This window comes from Cervus elaphus, chromosome 19 (genome assembly GCF_910594005.1).
Source record: "Cervus elaphus chromosome 19, mCerEla1.1, whole genome shotgun sequence".
NCBI classification, from domain to species: domain Eukaryota; kingdom Metazoa; phylum Chordata; class Mammalia; order Artiodactyla; family Cervidae; genus Cervus; species Cervus elaphus.
The window spans coordinates 11,183,505-11,202,301 of NC_057833.1; the positions used below are offsets into that span (position 1 = coordinate 11,183,505).

The following is an 18,797-nucleotide window of genomic DNA, read 5'->3' on the forward strand; positions in this document are numbered from 1 at the left end:
CACTCCTCCAGTAGCCTGTGACAGGCCCATTCCAACCTCTTTTCTCTCTCTGTCCACTTGGGTCGTCGAATCTCATCTGGCCAGACATGGTTCCTGAGAATGTATATTTAGGGAAGAGAACAGCCTCGATTTCATAGTGATGTCCTTCCTCTTAACATTTCCCTCCTCCTTCTAGTCTGTAGACCCACCATACCCTTTGTTCCCAGCTGTATGTCTGAGAAAGAGAGAGTGTGGGGAAGGCAAGTCATACATGTAACCACCTCTGCTCAGAAGTGACCACATTGAGTGCTTCTTCTCTAATTCTATTGTCCAGTAGAACCGCAAGGAAGCAGGGAAATGTAGATGTACACGGGGATATCCACAAGCAGTAATAGTTTCTCTGACATCTACCTTGTAAGACTGTTCTGAGGATTACATGCAATAACATTTGTAAAGTATTTCACTCAATGTTTGGTAGGTAGTTTTCTCAATAACTATCTGGTATTTTTCAGTTCGATGAAAGTTGTTTTTCTCATCATAAGTGGATGAATTAGCATTCCACTCTATATTTATATATTTCTGTGAGTTTGATTAATGCAAGCCAAAGTCAGAGAGGTTGCTTCATACTCAGAGTGTTGATAAAACCACATTTCTGGGGCTGCAAATACAAAGACTACCTAGAAACCACCTAGAAACACCTCCATATGAAGTCACATCTCGGGGGCAGTCAGCTCTGAGGTCAGATTGCTCAGGCACATATTTCCTTCTGATCTTAGCTGGGCTTTCAATATTAAGAGGCACAGGACAGAGTATATATGTATCTATCTATCTGAATTTTAGGGTTTGCCCTTAGTTATCACTAGCAGGCTACCTTGTCCTATTCCTCACAGCAGGTCCTGAGGGTTTTGTAGGATGTCTGCTATGGAGCATCCTGGCATTGCCTGGTGTGGGGTTTGCCTAGAGGTCTTGTCACTCACTCCATAACCACCAATACCCTGGCTGACTTACCCTCTAATCCTTACCTCTCATATGCCATCCTAGTAATTCTATACCTTTGTATCCTCTAATGCTTCTGCCACTTGCTGCCCAGATGAGGTCACATCTACCCCAAGGGCAGGCATGGATCATCTGCCCCAATATCAATTTTACTCAATGGTGAGAAATAAAAACTATTATTCTTATTTTGGAATAAACATAAATATATTAGGGAATAGAATGTAAATTATCCTGAATTTTGAATCTGGAACTCAAGAAAATGTCCCTATAAATTGGGCAGCATTCTGGCTCTGCTTCTAGTTTGATTCCCTTTGCTGTGTGGATACACTGGGGGAGGAGGTAAGGAGCACAGCTTCTCTCAACTGCCCACCTGGTAAACTTGGACTTGTTCTGGCTGAGTCTCCCACGGACCCTGTTCCAGCATGGTATCTCAGAGAGGTCATTCCTGATGTTCTCTGGCTGGTAGAGATACCTCTTTTTCATTCTCAGACTTGTGCAAGGTTCTCTTAAGGATCTTGTTTATAATGTTTTTATTAGGTTGGCGAAAAAGTAATTGTGAAAAAAAAGAAGTAATTGTGGTTTCGGACCATGAAATTTAAATCATTATAACTAGGCTCAAACACATCTTTATTAATCAAAATAGGAACCATTTACAATCAACTTAGTTTTGCCAATGAGAAATAAGTTTCTTTATTTCTGTAGCATAAACATCTGTGCTCCAGGATTCAACAAATCCTTGGAAAGTATCTTCTGCATCCTGTTGGTTGTGGAAGCACTGTCCCTGCAAAAAGTTGTTGAAATGCTTGAAGGAGTGGTAGTCAGTTAGTGAGAGGTCAGGTGAATTTGGTGGGTGAGGCAAAACTTCGTCGCCCAATTAGTTCAACTTTTGAAGTGTTGGCGGTGTGACACACGGTCGGGCATTGTTGCAGAGAAGAACTGGGCCCTTTCTGTTGGCCAATGCCATCTGCAGGCACTGAAGTTTTCAGTGCCATTCATTGATTTGATGAGCAGACTTCTCAGATGGAATGGTTTTGCCTGGATTCACAAAACCAGTGGATCAGATGGTCAGGAGACCACCAAACAGTGACTCTGATCTTCTTTTTGGTGCAAGTTTAGCTTTGGGAAGTGCTTCGGAGCTTCTTCTTGGTCCAACTACTGAGTCGATCATTGCCGGTTGTTGAGTAAAATCCACTTTTTGTCACACGTCACAATCCAATTGGGAAATGGTTTGCTGTTATTGCACAGAATAAGAGAAGATGGCACTTCAAAATGATGATTTTCTGATTTGCAGTCAGCTCATGAAGCACCCACTTATTGAGCTTTTTCACCTTTCCAATTTGCTTCAAATGCCAAAGGACTGAAGAACGGTCGATGCTCTGAGTTCTTGGACAACTTCTAAATGTAGCTGTAAGAGGACCAGCTTCGATGATCCTTTCAGTTTTTTGTTGTCACTTCCGATGGTCAGCCTTTGTGCTCATCTTCAAGGTTCTCATCTCCTTTGCAAAACTTCTTGAACCACCACTGTACTGTACATTCATTAGCAGTTCCTGGGCCAAATGCATTGCTGACGTTGCAAGTGGTCTCCACTGCTTTACGACCCATTTTGAACTTGGATAAGAAAATTGCTTGAATTTGTTTTTTTGTCTAACATCATTTCCCTGGTCTAAAATAAATATAAACAGCAAGTAATAAGTCATTAGCAAAAAAACATTAAGCAAGAAATGCACATTAAAATGATGTAAAATATAACCACATTTAAGAATGTATTCCAATATAAAACAAAGTTCAACAATGTAAAATTGCAACTACTTTTGCACCAACCTAAATATTTAGTTATTCAATGAACACATATAGCACTTACTATGGGCTTCCCAGGTGCCTCAGTGGGTAAAGAATCCACCTGCAATGCAGGAGACGTGGGTTTGATCCCTGCCTAGGTGGGGAAGATCCCGTGGAGGAGGGCATGGCAACCCAGTCCAGTATTCTTGCCTGCAGAATTCCCATGGACAGCGAAGCCTGGCCGGCTACAGTTCATAGGGTTGCAAAGAGTCAGACACGACTGAAGTGATTGAGCACACATGCATAGTACTTATTAAGGGCAAGGCAGTCTTCTAAGTGATGAATATACACTAATTCTCACAGCCACCACATAAGAGAGGATCTTGTGTATGTGTGTGTGTGTGTGTGTGTGTGTGTGTGTAGATGAATGCACAGTTGACCCTTGAACAACACAGGGGCACTGATCTTTCACATAGTTAAAAATCCACGTGTAATTTATACTCTGCCATCCATATCCCCAGTTTATCTGTATCTGAGGACATCAGTCAATCACAGATTGTGTACTACTGTAAAATTTACTAGTGAAAAAAAATCCCTGTTTAAGTGGATCTTACTGTTACAACCTGTGTTGTTCAAGGGTCTTCTGTAGATGTGTGTGTGAGTGTGTGTGTGTGTGTGTGTGTGTGTGCGCGCGTGTGCATGTATGAAACACCGAGGCACAGAAGTCAAATAACTTTCCCAAAGTCACAGAGTCACACACTATAGGCTATAAGACAGAGCCAGAATTTGAATTCAGATATCTGACTTTTAAGTTCTTGTGTTTACTGCCTCTTGCATGAATTGATGGGTAACTTCTATTCTTCTCTAAACTAAAGGGCCTCGAGGACAGAGTTTTATTGATCTCTGTGTCCCTCTAGGCTAGAATGGGGCCAGGCACACAATAACAGTGCAGCAAATGTTGGCTAACCCTCTTTCAGAGAGGATGAAGTTTGGGAGGACTGTGTGCCTGGGGCAAGTTTTACCCACTTAATCACCCTGTCACCTTCTCTAAGTAAATAGCCCATGGCCTCTAATTGCTAGAGTAATTTTAAACTCATCCTGTACTTAGTGGAACAAGTTGTGAAATTTTTGTGTAAAATAACTTTTGACATTTTTCTAGAATATTTTAACGATTTCTTTGAACGACTGGGAATTGTACAATTGCAATTTCCCTCTGCACCCTGTTGTTTATGATTCTAGGAAGTTTGGCTTGGTTGTGTCTGTTCAAGGTCTATGGGAATTCAGGAATCTGCTTGCCACGCTTTGAGATTTCAATCTGCATTTCACCTGCCCCAGAGCCCTCATGTCAGTTAAGGGCAAACTCCACCAAAAAATAACAGCAACAAAAAACCCAACAGCTTTAAAGGATCTGGAAGGGGAAGCAAATGCCACAACCTGCAGTTTCCCTTGAAATCTTTCCTAAGCCACATCTCAAGAAGGTGTTTTGGAATCACAATTTTATATTTCCTGTAAGTTGAAGCATTTTGAAAACATACGTGTTGCAAGTGATGACTGGTTAGAAATAGATTCACTGAGTATTAGTTCCACAGAGAAGTAATCATCAGAGCTTACAAAAGCAAAACACAGAAAATATGTTTTTCATAAGGATCGAGCTGGGTCTTCCTTATTTTGTTTACAATCAAAAGGAGGGCCCTGCATTGCAGCACACTTTCTCTTTGTAGTTCTGGTTTTCCCTGGCTGGCCGCACCTTATCTCTTTCTCTTGCATGCACACACATACACACATTCTTTTTGTTCGTTCCTATTGGGAATATTATGAGAAAAAGTGGTCTCCCTACCATAATCCCCCATGTCAACATCCACTACCATGGTAAATCACTATATAATTTTACCATTATTTAATGTGCATCTGATTTTCTTTTCCCAAAACTGGAAATAGTTATCCATGTCTTTCTATGATCAGATAGTGAATTATACCAAAAACTATTCTCTCTCCCTGTTTCCCCCCTACTGTTGCCACTCTTCTCCCATCTCTGACTTTAGAAACAAGTCATGGATGTTTTTACAGTCAGAGTACCTTGAGGGAGGAAATACTTCTATTTCCTCTTGAGGGCAATCTAGCAAATTCTGCTAGCATCCGAAGAGGTGTGGCTCAGTAAAGCAAGGCCAAAGGGATAATCATATAGTTGAATTTAGACCCTGAACTAGTTTCTTTGGATAGAAATGGCTTTGCCACTAATTGTTCATGGCATATTAAGGGCTATGGGTTGCAAAGATTGTAAATAACAAGGATTTAGGGTAGTATGTTTTAAGTTACTTGTTGAGTATTACTTGTGGTAGATAGAGTGTGAAAAACATAACTGACACAGCCAAAGATCAAGGTTTCACATATTCACAATTAGAATGTGTATGTATATGCTGCTGCTGCTGCTAAATCACGTCAGTCGTGTCCAACTCTGTGTGACCCAATAGACGGCAGCCCAGCAGGCTCCCATCCCTGGGATTCTCCAGGCAAGAATACTGGAATGGGTTGCCATTTCCTTCTCCAATGCATGAAAGTGAAAAGTGAAAAGTGAAAGTGAAGTCGCTCAGTTGTGTCCGACTCTTTGCGACCCCATGGACTGTAGCCTACCAGGCTCCTCCGTCCATGGGATTTTCCAGGCAAGAGTACTGGAGTGGGGTGCCATTGCCTTCTCTGGTGTATGTATATATGTATATGTAAATTAATACACATACTTATTTATGGCCTTTTTTAATCTCCTGAAGGATTTAATATTATTTACCAAAATACACATGATATAAAGAGATAAATAGAAAACAAGTGGATGAGGGCACCAGGCCCCAAGAGGGTAGGAAGGATGCAGATGAATCTGGAAGTGATCTTAGTACCTGAAATGTGTGCTGTAAGGATGGGTCTCTGCTTGCATTGGGCTACACGTGCTCTTTGCTACGTCTCTGCTACATGTCGGGTTATATTTGCTCAGCCACTAATATAAGTCAGGCCCAGACCTGACTTCGCAGGAGTAAAGCCACTTCTGATACTAAGAATAACAGGAAGAACTTCTCATAGAGGGTATAGTAAAATAATGAAGTCCCCAACAATATTCTCCAAGTAAGTATAGTGATGAGTTATATTTGCTTGCTCCATGATCCAGAGTGCCTTGTGGCTGGCAGATATTCACTCCTCCAGAAATAGTTGTTCTTCGTTTGCAAGTTGCCTATAATTTACTACGGCTTAGAAATCTTTGAGGGTGGGAGAATGGCAAAATGCTATTGTTTTTCTGGATTAAAATAGGCAACAATACTTTGGCAGCTAATATATAGCCAATGTAGAATAAAAAAATTGTATATATATTTTTAATCCCAGAAGTAAATACAATTTTTCTTAATTTCACTGAGTAGTTATTGCTTACTGTCATTCAATGCTATTTATTTGAGTATTCCTCCTGTAACTTTTAGCATCTGTATAGAGGAAAGAGGGCAGAGGTTAAAAGATTTAAATAAAATTTCTTATATATTTTCTCTATTTGCATTAGATTCTTATATATTATTTTTATGAAAGTGATATATGTTCATTGTAGAAGATTTAGAAAATACAAAACAGACAAGTGGTTTAAAATCTCAGCATCTAAAAATAACTTTGAGATGTTATACAGTATAGGTGTTTATGTATTGGGCTGGCCAAAAACTTCATTTGGGTTTTTCTGTAATATCTTACGGAAAAATCTGAATGAACTTTTTGGCCAACTCAATAAACAGTACATGCATTGGCTTAGTTTTCTAATTTTATAAGGGTTACCTAATTACAGCCCTAAACACTAACACGATACTTTCTCTACTTACAGTTGAGTATAACTGTTCATTTCCTATTTATTTTAAACACATAAGTAATGTGGAATGGGAAGAAAAGCACAAAAACAGAGCTTTGAGTATCAGGTCAAAGTTTTAGATAAAGTCTGACATTCACAAACACCACCTACCCCGTTTTTAAAAAAAATTAGATCCTTTTAGATCTTAGTTTCTACATAACAAAAATGTCACCAAAGTGCTTCAAAAAGTGGGATGCACACTCTCACTACTTTTATTCAACACAGTGTTAGAAGTCCTGGTCACAGCAATCAGATAATAAAAAGAAACAAAAGTATCCAAATTGGAAGGGAATAGATAAAATTGTCACTCTAGGCATATGACATGATACTATAGATAGAAATCCTAAGGACTCCACACAAAAACTCCTAGAATTGATAAATGAATTCAACACAGTAGCAGGATACAAGATTAATATTCAGAAACCAGTTGCATTCTTTACACTGACAATGAACTATCAAAAAGGGAATGTAAAAAAATACCTTTTAAAAAAATACCAAAAAAAAAAAAGAGAGATACCTGGTAATAAAACTGAACAAGGAGATGAAAGAGTTACATACTGAGAACTAGAAAACATTAATAAAGGAAATTAAACAGTATTCAAAGAAATGGAAAGCTATCCCATGCTCTGGGATTAGAAGAATTAACATTGCTAAAATGGCAATACTACCCAAAGCAATCTACAGATTTAATGTGATCCCCATCAAATTACCCATGACATTTTTCCCAGAACTAGAACAAATAATACAAAAATGTATATGGAACCATTAAAAGACCCAGAATTGCCAAAGCAATATTAAGGGGGGAAAAAAAAAAAAGAAAAACCAAAGTAGGAGGCATAACCCTCCCAGACTTCAGGCAATATTACAAAGCTACAGTTATCAAAACAGTGTGGTACTGGTACAAAAACAGACATATGGGTTAACGGAACAGAATAGAGAGTCCAGAAATAAACCCACACAGCTATGGCCAATTAAGCTTTGGCAAAGGAAGCACAAATATTCAATGGGAAAAAGATAGTTTCTTCAGCAAGTGGTGTTGGGAAAGTTGGACAGTTCAGTTCAGTTGCTAAGTCATGTTGGACTTTTTGCAACCCCATGGACTGCAGCATATCAGACTTTCTTGTCCATCACCAACTCTCCACACACAAATCAATGAAGTCAGAACACATCTTCACACCATGCACAAAAATAAACTCAAAATGACTTAAAGACTTAAACATAAGATACAACACCATAAAACTCCCAGAAGAGGGCACTGGAAAACATTCTCTGACATAAATTGTACCAGTATTTCCCAAGTCACACCAATCTCCCAAGACAATACCAAAAAAACAAAACAAAACAAAACAAAAAAAAAACAAATGGCAGCTAATCATAGCTTTTGCATAGCAAAGGAAACCACAAACAAAAAGATAACCTATGGAATTGGAGAAAATATTTGCAAATGACATGACTCATAAAGGTTTAATCTCCAAAATATACAAACAGCTCTTATAACTCAACAACAAAGAAAACAAACAACCCAATCAAAAAGTGGGAAGATCTAAATAGATATTTCTCCAAAGAAGGCATACAGATGGCCAATAGGTGCATGAAAAGATTCTCAACATCACTAATTATTGGTAAGTTGCTTTAGTTGTGTCCAACTCTTTGCGACCCTATGGACTGTAGCCCACCAGGCTCTTCTGTCCATGGGGTTCTCTAGGCAAGAATACCGGTGTGGGTTGCCACTGACTTCTCCAGAGGATCTTTTAGGCCCAGGGATTGAACCCACGTCTCCTGAAGATCCTGCACTGCAGGCAGATTTTTTTTTTTTTTTTTACCACTGAGCCATTAGGGAAGCCAAATGCAAATCAAAACTACAATGAGATATCATCTCACACCAGTTAGAATAGCCGTCATTAAAAATTCTACAAATAACAAACACTGGAAATGGTATGGCGAAAAGGGAACCCTCCTACAGTGTTGGTGGGAATGTAAGTTAGTGTAGCCACTATGGAAAACAGTTGGAGGCTCCTCAGAAAACTAAAACTAGAATTACTATATGATTCAGCATATAGCTGGACAAAACCATAATTCAAAAAGTCACATGCACCCCTATGTTCATAACAGTACCATTCACAATAGCCAAGACATGGAAACAATCCGAATGTCAAACAACAGATGAATAGATAAAGAAGATATAGTATATATAAACAATGGAATCCTACTCAACCATAAGAAAGAAGGAAACAGTGTCATCTACAGTAACATGGATGCAACTAGAGATTGTCATACTAAGTGGAATAAGTCAGAAAGAGACAAATACCATATGATATCACACATATAGAATCTCAAATGTGGCACAAATGAACGTATCTACAAAACAGAAACAGGCTCACAGACGTGGAGAACAGATTAGTGGTTGCCAAGGGAGTGGGGGGAGGAGGAGGGATGGACTGGGAGTTTGAGGTTAGTAGATGCAAACTATCACATTTAGAATGCATAAACAACAAGGTCCTACTGCATAGCACGGGGAGCTATATCTAATCTCCTAGGATAAACCATAACGGAACAGAATATAAAAAGCAATATATATGGGCTTCCCTCATACCTCAGTCGCTAAAGAATCTGCCTGCAATGCAGGAGATCTGGGTTTGATTCCTGGGTTGGAAAGACCCCCTGGAGAAGGAAATGGCAACCCACTCCAGTATGTGTGCCTGGAGAATCCCATGGACGGAGGAGCCTGGCAGGCTACAGCCCATGGGGTCGCAAGAGTCGGACACGACTTAGTGACTAAACTCTTACTACTACTACTATATATGGATATACCGGAGTTCACTTCGCTGTACAGTAGCATTAACACAACACTATAAATTAACTATACTTCAATAAAAATTACAGAGCGCTGTGCAAATGCAAATGTTATTGTCCTTACTAAGTAACACGGTGACTTGGAAGTTGGACCCCATGATGGGGGCCATAATAGGGTGCTCTTGGCCCTTTAATGTTGAGGGAAAAGAGGAGAAGTTAGAAGGAGCACTCTGGATCTGGTGTCCAGATCTAGAGTGGTGAAGTCAAATTTGAATCCCTCTGAACTAGTTTTCTTCATTGTCCCTTTTATCAGCATTTCCCTCTTCCTAGCTTTATTTCTACTTTCCTGTTAGTCTTGTTTCCCTTTTTTGTCTCTTCTTTCTCTTCCTCATCGCTTTCTACTTTTATTCTCTCCCTTCTCGATCTTTAACTGACCTGCATTCCAGACATTTTATGTTAAAACAGGAAAAGAATGGTAGGACACAGCCCTTAGAATTGAATTTGAATTTTGATTCTCAGTGAAAACCTTATATAAAATCTATGACAATCTTGGCTTTAACCAAGACTACAGCTAAAAAAGAGAAAAGATGATCATTTCTCCTGGATACTCATATATGAGATTTATGGGTGTGTGGGAGATCTATAATTCCAGCGGCACTGCTAAGGGTTGAGGTGATCACCTTGGCCACCTATGTGATTGCTCTCAACTGTCCTGCCATCCCCAGGTCACAGCTGCTAGAAATTACAACTCTGGAAAAGTTATCTGAATTTTAGGAGAGGAGCAGACTTTTTCTCTCATGAACTCTATAGGCAGTCTACTACTTTCATATATAAAGCCTTTCTGAAAGCACAAATGAAAACTGACTATCAAACATATATTATAAGGTAAGTAACTATACCAACTTAAACACAGTCTTCAAATATGTATATCTAATATATAATATACATGCTGTAAACTTGGATCTCCCCCCACCCCAATAATAAAACACTCTGTCACCTGACTTAGGTTCAGTGAACATCTGAATAGGAATGCAATCTACAGCATTTGGCCTGTCCACTGATTTCTATCTTTATCTCAATAGTATTACTTCTGTGAAATCCATATTTTTCACTAATATCAACTATTCCATTTTCCTACTTCCTCTACATTTTATAAGGGCTTCCCAGGCAGCGCTAGTGGTAAAGAACTCACTTGCCAGTACAGGAGGAATAAGAGACGCGGGTTCGATCCCTAGGTTGGGAGGATCCCCTGGAGGGGGAAATAGCAACCCACTCCAGTATTTTGCCTGGAGAATCCCCTGGACAGAGGAGCCTGGTGGGCTATGATCCATAGGGTCGCATAGAGTTGGACACAACTGAAGCCACTTAGCACACACTACATTTTATAAAACGCTAATGACAAAACATAGTAAAACAGTCAAATTCTTTCCATAGCACCACCCTCTGATAAAGATGGCTGTGCTGGACAAAGTGAGTGGCTGACTGGCCTTAGGCAGTTCCCCATATCATGGCTCAAATTGTCTGTTTGGAAGTCAAGAAAAAATCAGAATGTGGCCAACAAGGTCTCTAATGCATGCTGCATGTTAAAAAAAAAAAGTGCGGCATGTGGCATTTCTACTAAAGGAAATGTGGGAGCTGTATATTAAAAGGTGGATAAGGTAGGAAAAAAAGTAGCCTAAAGGTAAAATCTAAACGACAACAGTGGCATCATCATTAACAGCAATGAAATGACTAAGTAGTAAGCATAGTAAAGACTTTGATTGTTTAAGATATGCATTTCTATTATTTAATTTTATTTTATTTGGGGGATGGGATGGGGTTTAACGAGATGTGTGTTGAGGCCTTTAGAGAAAAGTGAGAAATATTTCTCAGAGACATTGCCATTTTAATATGTTTTTCGTGAAGCATTATTAAAGTTGACAGCAGAAAGTAAAATCTGGGACTATAAATAAGGGAAGTGGCTATCGTGTTCTGGGTACTTTGTGGGGTACAAAGATGAGTGAGAGGCAGTCTTTACCCTTCAGCTCCAGATATAATTTGTGTAATGTTGAGAGTACCCAGGTAAAAGGTGGGAACCATCAAAATTAAATAATGAGATTTATTTCACTGTACACAAAACAATGTATTATATTTTATAAATGTATTTTATTTTAAAACTGGGAACAGTAGTAAAGGTTTTAAAAAGTTGCAAGCACAGTACAGGACAGAAACTTGTTTTCCTGAACAACTAGAGAGTACGCTGCTGACCTGATATGTCATCATCCCCGACTACTTCACTGTTCATTCTCCAATAATTACATTCTCCTACATGACCACAGAATAGCCATCAAAATCAGGAGATTAACACTGAATCACTGCTAACTTCTAATCCTCAGCCCCCATTTAAGCTTTGCCAGTCATCCTAATTATATACTTTATAGCAAAAGGATCTGGTTCAGAACCACACAGGGTATTTAGTGGTCACATTAGTTTTCTTCAGTCTTGAAGAAGTTGGTCTTCCTTTGACTTTTACAACCTTGACAATTTTAAGGATCACATGGTAGTTGTTTTGTACAATAACACTTAATTTGGGCTCATCAGACATTTCTTTGATTATATTCAGGTCATTTATCTTTGGTAGGACTACCACAATGTTCTCTTTGCTACAACTAAAGTGATGTACAATTTAGATTTGACCTATTGCTATTGAAGTTCACTTTGATCACCTAGTTAAGGCGGCATCTGCTTTTCCATTGAAAGTTACTCTTACTTTCTTTAGTACTTTGAAACTGTTTCTCACTAAATTTTCAACTCATTCATGATTTAAATTTGTTTGGATTCATGGTTTCCTCTTTTAATCAATAGATTATTTTATTTCTCAAATTATCCCTGATTTGGTCAGGGGCAGCCCCCTCAAGCTGACTTCTCTATACTCTTGAGATTTCCCCATTCTTGGGGGCTTCCCTGGTGGCTCAGACGGTAAAGAATCTGCCTGCAATGCAGCAGACCTGGGTTTGATCCCTGGGTCAGGAAGATCCCCTGGAGAAGGGAATGGCAACACATTCCAGTATTCTTGCCTGGAGAATCCCATGGACGGAGGAGCCTGGTGGGCTACAGTCCATGGGGTCACAAAGAATCAGACACAACTGAGTGACTAACACTTTCACATATCACTTTCATCATTCTTGGAGCACTTCCTTGCTTTTTGATATAGTAAGATGTTACATGCTTGTCTTATACTCTCTTTGACCCAGGTCTAGGATAATTCCCTGAGAAATCTAGGCTGCTGTTACTAGAAAATCATATTTATGACTCAAGCTCTGGGTGCTGGGTGTGTTCATTACTCTTAAGAGTTTGGCTATTCCCAAGCCCTCTCAGTGGACAGAGCTAGTTATGTATATCTGTATCTATATCTACAACATAGATGCAAATATCTTTAAAACAATAGTTTTATTTACTTACATATTAACTTTTCTATGTCTCTATACTCATTTATATTGAAAATCATGAGTTTATACTGATACCTCCAATTTCGATCCAATACCATGGGGTTCATTCCAGTTTTCTTCCTTCCCATAATTGTATCTTCCTACTCTGACCATTAGGAAACTGACTCTTAATATCCTTAATTTGTTTACTTATTTCATCAATCTCCTAGTATGTAACCCATCTCTGCTGCCACCCTTTTACCCACATGGATACTCATCTCACTCGGGTTGAGATGCCCTGTCCTGACCTGTCCTCACCTTGTGGACACCTGATTACCCTGTTTGGGCTTCAGCATTCTGTGCTGGGTGACCTCATGCCTGGATGCTTTCCTCGCTCTTTCTGGGCTCTGACAGCCTACACCAGGTTGCCCTTTGTGGACACCCTCCTTACCCAGCTCTGACTCTGACCCCGACATGGGGCAGCCATCCTGGATGGCCACTCTCTTGCTGGATTTGAGCTCGGACATCCTGCTCTGGGCCACTGTGGTCCTCTCCTTCAAGGGCAGATGCCTGCCTTAATCTGCCACACTTCATGTTTTTGGGACTGTGTTCTGGGGGAGGGAGAAGGGGAGGAAGGAAATGGGAAAGAAGAGAAAGTAAGTAAGTAACTTCTATTTCAAATTCTAAAATTTAAAAGAAAGGAAACAATGTACACTATATATTTGTTTCCCCTACCTATGAGAAGTAAGGCTTTCTCTAAGTCTTCTAAAAAGTCGAAAAGATTAAACATGTTTTTTTTTTCTGGGGATTAACGTACTGTTGGATCATTAGACTCAGATTCCTTATTTATATTCTTATTTGAGGCTAGAAGGGAAGTTTTTTTTTTAATATACAATCTTTCCTTTTTTGAAATATGCCCAGAAGTATTGGAAAATAGTGAGAATTAACAATTATCGGTGAATAGACTAGACTGTAAAGCTATTATAGTTTAAAATAAAGGTCAGCATTGCTCCCTTAAATCACTTCATGCAATTTCACCCTAAAGGCATTTATTCTTGTCTTTGTCCATCAAAGGCATTGTAAACACTATAAACTTAATCCAGATGGAGTTAGATACTTATTTCTGACTCCATTTTGCTATTCTATTGAGGTAATTACTACCAAGAGATCAGTGATTTAGTATGAAAAAAATGCTTTTAATTATTATTAATTGGATAACCACTGAGTTAATAAAACTGTCTTAGGATATTATACTGGAAATTAATTGAATATAATGTATCTATCTACCTTCATGAAATTATTTCCTGAGGGAGATTATAGAGAAGGAACAATCCTTTTCACTTAAAGACACTTAATAAGTACTCATTAAATGAAATATTTTCCTAATATTTTGGGGCTGGGGTGGCTTAGGGTAGCAAAAACAATTTTTATTTGCCAAATTCTTAATATGGCAAATATCTCAAATTAATCAACAAAGTTGGACAATTCAGTGCCTTGTCTGAGAATTTTAATATCTAGTTAATAAGCTGGATTTAAAAATGTCAATATAGTCAGTTGATTATTTTCTTACATAAAAAGTAGTAACAAGGTCAAATTAAGGTAAATAACCTAAAGGTAAAAGACCTAATCATGGCCATAAGACTATCCTTCTCTTTTAAAAAAAATATTTAAGAAGGCAAACAATTTTCTTAAATAAAAATGGAGCATAAAATACAGGCTTTCTGTCCCTGACGAGCTTTACCTTGCATTGTTCTATGATTCTGGCTCAGGGTTTGTACTAACTATAACATGGAAGAATTTCAGGGCCTTAATTCAAGCCATGATTCTGGAACTGTTGTCTCATAAATTCAGACCAAAAAAGAAGTGTGATGTTTTGTACTTGATACTGCACTGAGGGGTTTGAAGGGCTTATCGCAAGTAAGTTAAGTGCCTCTGCAGAATACACAGAATTCCAGGAAGCTAAAATTTCTCACTGAAGAAGAAAGATGACCAAAATACCTAACAACATGTTTAGTGATTCATCATTATCTTCAAACTACATTCACTTTTCTTTAAAAGAATGTTTGTGTGTTTAAAAACATTAAACAGAGTTGGAATACAGCTTCAAGGATTCAACAATCCCTGAAGAGCATCACATAACAGAATCAAAAGAAACAAACTGAAGGAAACTATGGACAAAGATGAAAGGATCTAAGAATCTGGAAAGAATTGAGTAAAAAGACTCCTGAACACTGAAAGAGACCCTCATTCAAGTCCTGAGAAGACAGAAAAGCAATGAAGTGTTGAATCAATAGGAAAAGTACTTTGCTAAGAGGCAAGAACATTGCTTCTGCTTGCAAAGGCAAACAACTCGGAGACTTCAAAGAAAAGTTTTTTCCTGTCTTTTTTAAAATTTCTTTTTATTTAAGTCTTTAAGAACCCAGTGATAAAACTGTATCTGATAATGGCTTTGGTAACTACTGTTTCATGCCCAGCATTTTAAGTCAATTATTTGCAATAGCCTTGATAAGTCTCCCTTCCCCCACCATTTCCAGACAGACGCCATTCTGAAACTTTATCTGAATTAAAAAATGCTTGCCTGAGGAAACAGATCTTTTAAATTTATAGAGCTTAAGGTTCTTAAAGTGGGAACTTTTCCAAGCACAAAACCAGATTAGGAGGGAAGGAAGGGCTGTTTTTCTGAGGGCGAAATTGTGTTCAGTTCATAAATATGAGATCACTGGGACCCATGTGACGACAATACCAATTTAGGAGATTAGGAAAGGGATAGATGGGGATTCAGACCACTGAACCCAGAAGTCCGGAGAGCTTCTGACTTTTCAGATTGTATCATGTGTAATATAAAATACTTGCGTATATGAAACCTCAGTCATCTGTTTTTGAAGTCCTTAATGATGTTAAGAAGTCTTATCCGACCAGCAGATCAGGATTATGGTTCCCAGTTCTCTCCAATAATAAAATGATACATCTCTGTTCTTTGCTATGGAAATTTGAAGTGCTTCCCACAGTAAGCAGATCTTATTTTCACACCCCATTGATGTCAGGTTTGGCTATGTAACTTCATTTGGCCAATGGAATATTGGCACAGGTGGCAATGCCAGTTTTGAGCCAAGACCTTACGGGACAGGGCATGTTTCTGCACCCAACTCTTGTCTGCTATCACCATGAGAAAAACATACGGCCATTTCAGCCTGGGCCTTTGAAGGAAGACCTGAGGAGCAGACCTGAGCCCAACTGAGAGCCTTAAATTCAACCTGGCCTCCTTGACTGCACACCCATGTGGGCATATATACAGGTGTGCCAGTAAGCCACTGACTAACAAATTCCTTCGCAGGCTGGCTTTCAAACTTCACTTCTTAGTAGAAACCCTAAAGATCAAATGACATTATAAGCAGCCTAATCATCCCTACATATTTCTAAGGTTCTTTCAAAATAAATTGCTTCAAACTCTCCAAATACAAAAATATAATTAAATCCTAGATTAAATTATGCTTAGTATTGCTTAAACATCTTGTTTCACTTACTGTGATGGATAAATAAACCATAGCTGGACTCCTGAATTTAAAACAAACTCGTTTCAGTCACAAAATGTAAACTACCTTGTAGCCATTATAGGTAGTGCAGTGGTAAATAATCTGCCTGCCAATGTAGGAGGTATTAAGAAATTCAGGTTTGATCCCTGGGTTGGGAAGAGGGTATGGCAATCCAATCCAGTATTCTTGCCTGGAGAATCTCATGGACAGAGGAGCCTGGTGGGCTACAGTCCATAAGGTTGCAAAGAGTTGGCCACAACTGAAGTGACTTAGCATGCATGCACACAGCCATTATAAAGGGTAACCCAAAACCCTGGAACAACTCCATTCTCTACCTACTCCATATCTGCATCTGAGCTGCTGACTGCGGGGAAAGGAAGCAGGTGGAGGAATTCTGCTCTGCTGGCTAGGCTCATTGAGATTTATTGTTTCTGCTGTCAAACAGTCACACCCCACTTCTGTGCTAAGCTTCCTCTCTCCACCAGAGGGATCATTTCAGAGTCTCTTCTCAGTCCTCCAGCATCTTCCCTAGCTTCACTATCAGCTGATGACTTTGGTTCTGTTAATAAATTCACTGAGAAAATAGAAGCAATTAGCAGAGGTCTGCCTTATCTTCCTACATCTAGCTCTATCTGCCTCTATCTTCCCACTGGTTACATCATTCCAACAGTCTCTGTGCCCACATGGGACAACTTCTCCATTGTGCACGCCATCACAGAAACTTATATTGTCTTGCCTTCTCAAGAATTTTGCTTTTGCAATCATGCCCTGTCCTTCCTGCATTGTCATTTTCCACTTCCTTCAGAAATCATTTGCATCAGCATACAAATGTGTGATGTATCTCATATTAAACCACCCTCTATTCATCCAAATTCTCCTCTATTATAGCTGCTCTTCATTGTCAAACTTCTGTAAAACTGTTGTTTGGATTTGCTGTCTTCACTTCCTCATTCTCTCTCTAACTCAGTGCAATCAGGCTTTCATCTTCTCTGCTTCAACACAACTATCCTCACCAGGGTTGTTGGGGTCTTCTGTGCTGCCAGATCCCCTAGTCAATAGCATCTAATTCTGCTGTTTACTCCTTTTTCTGTGAAATACTCTCTTCACTTGGGTTCTAAGTTCACCAGCCTTTCCCTGGTTTCCTCCTACTTTGCTGGACGCTTCCCCATCTCTGCTGGCTTCATCTGATCCCCTGGACCTCTAAGTGTTGGAGGACTGTATTGGCAGTGTCCTTGACTTACTTTGCTTACCCTTTATAGGTGATCTTAATCAGCTCCATTGGCCATTTAATTGTGGATTAATCCCAAATTTATATCTCCTCTAACTCCAAACTCATATACCTATCTTACTAGTCATTCCACTTGTATCTTTAATAAGCATCTCAAACCACACATATACAAAATCCAAACCCTTAACTCCCATAAACTGTTTCTTCCCCAGCCATCTCCGTCTCAATAATGATAACTCAAATCAATCAGCTGTTGTTGTTATGAGTCCCTGAATCACAAGTGGCTCTTTGCGCCTCCGTAGACTACAGCATGCCAGGATTCCCTGTCCTTTGCTATCTCCCAGAGTTTGCTCAAGTTCATGTCCATTGAGTCAGGATACTATCTGACCATCTTATCCTCTGTCAATCTGTAGTTCAGGCTAAAAACATAGCTGTCATCCCTGGTACTTTGCTTTCCTTCACTCCCCAAGCCAATCAGCAAAGCCTACTGGCTCTACCTTCACATTCTCCGAAATCTGAATACTTCTCACCACTTTCCATGCCCTTGACTTCCTTCTGAGTTCTGCCAATGAGTAGATCAGCAGGACATCAGAGAAAGGGGCCAGAGAAAGGCCAGGGTGTTTCTTTCCCACTCTCTCTTTGCTTCAGGCTTGCATCTCTAGCAGTAGTTCTGTCCCCACATTCCAGAGGCACCTCCTCCATGGCCCCATGGCTTCTGGGCTTTCTTTTGACCTTGTTCATTCCTTTCTTTGCCACTTCAGCCTTTGAGATAATATTGCTTTGCCTCTTTTGCCTTGCATCCCTCTCCATGGTTCTGCAAATAGCTCCTTCATCAATCTCTTCATTTGAATCATTTGAGAGTGAAGTTCTTTGCCAGCTGGCACATGGATCAACACACTATCCTATGTAAAATATAATTTATCTCTGCTTTTTATCTTTAACTTTTTTTTCCAAATACATATTATTCACTGACATTTATTATCTGCTGCCCCATCCTCCCTTTTCTAAAAAGTAAACTTTCTTTTTACGTTTACTTTTGTATCCCTAGCTTTTAGAAGAATGTCTGGTATAGAGTTTCATGTAAACATGTTGCTGGTAAAGATAAGAGCTTCCTTGGTGGCTCAGACAGTGAAGAGTCGGTCTGCAATGCTGGAGACCTGGGTTCAATCCCTGGGTTAGGAAGATCTTCTGGAGAAGGAAATGGCAACCCACTC

General features: G+C 39.3%; 1 protein-coding gene across 1 annotated transcript in view; it reads right to left on the bottom strand.

The window, feature by feature from the left end:
* Positions 1–1,593: 1,593 nt before the first annotated feature.
* The window catches only part of VEPH1 (ventricular zone expressed PH domain containing 1), a 320,038-nt gene continuing 302,834 nt past the window's right edge, over positions 1,594–18,797 (bottom strand). Inside the window, exon 14 of the mRNA XM_043874509.1 lies at positions 1,594–2,638. Coding sequence (XP_043730444.1) covers positions 2,567–2,638 — 72 coding nt within the window. The 3' untranslated portion in view covers positions 1,594–2,566. The remainder of the gene's footprint in view (positions 2,639–18,797) is intronic.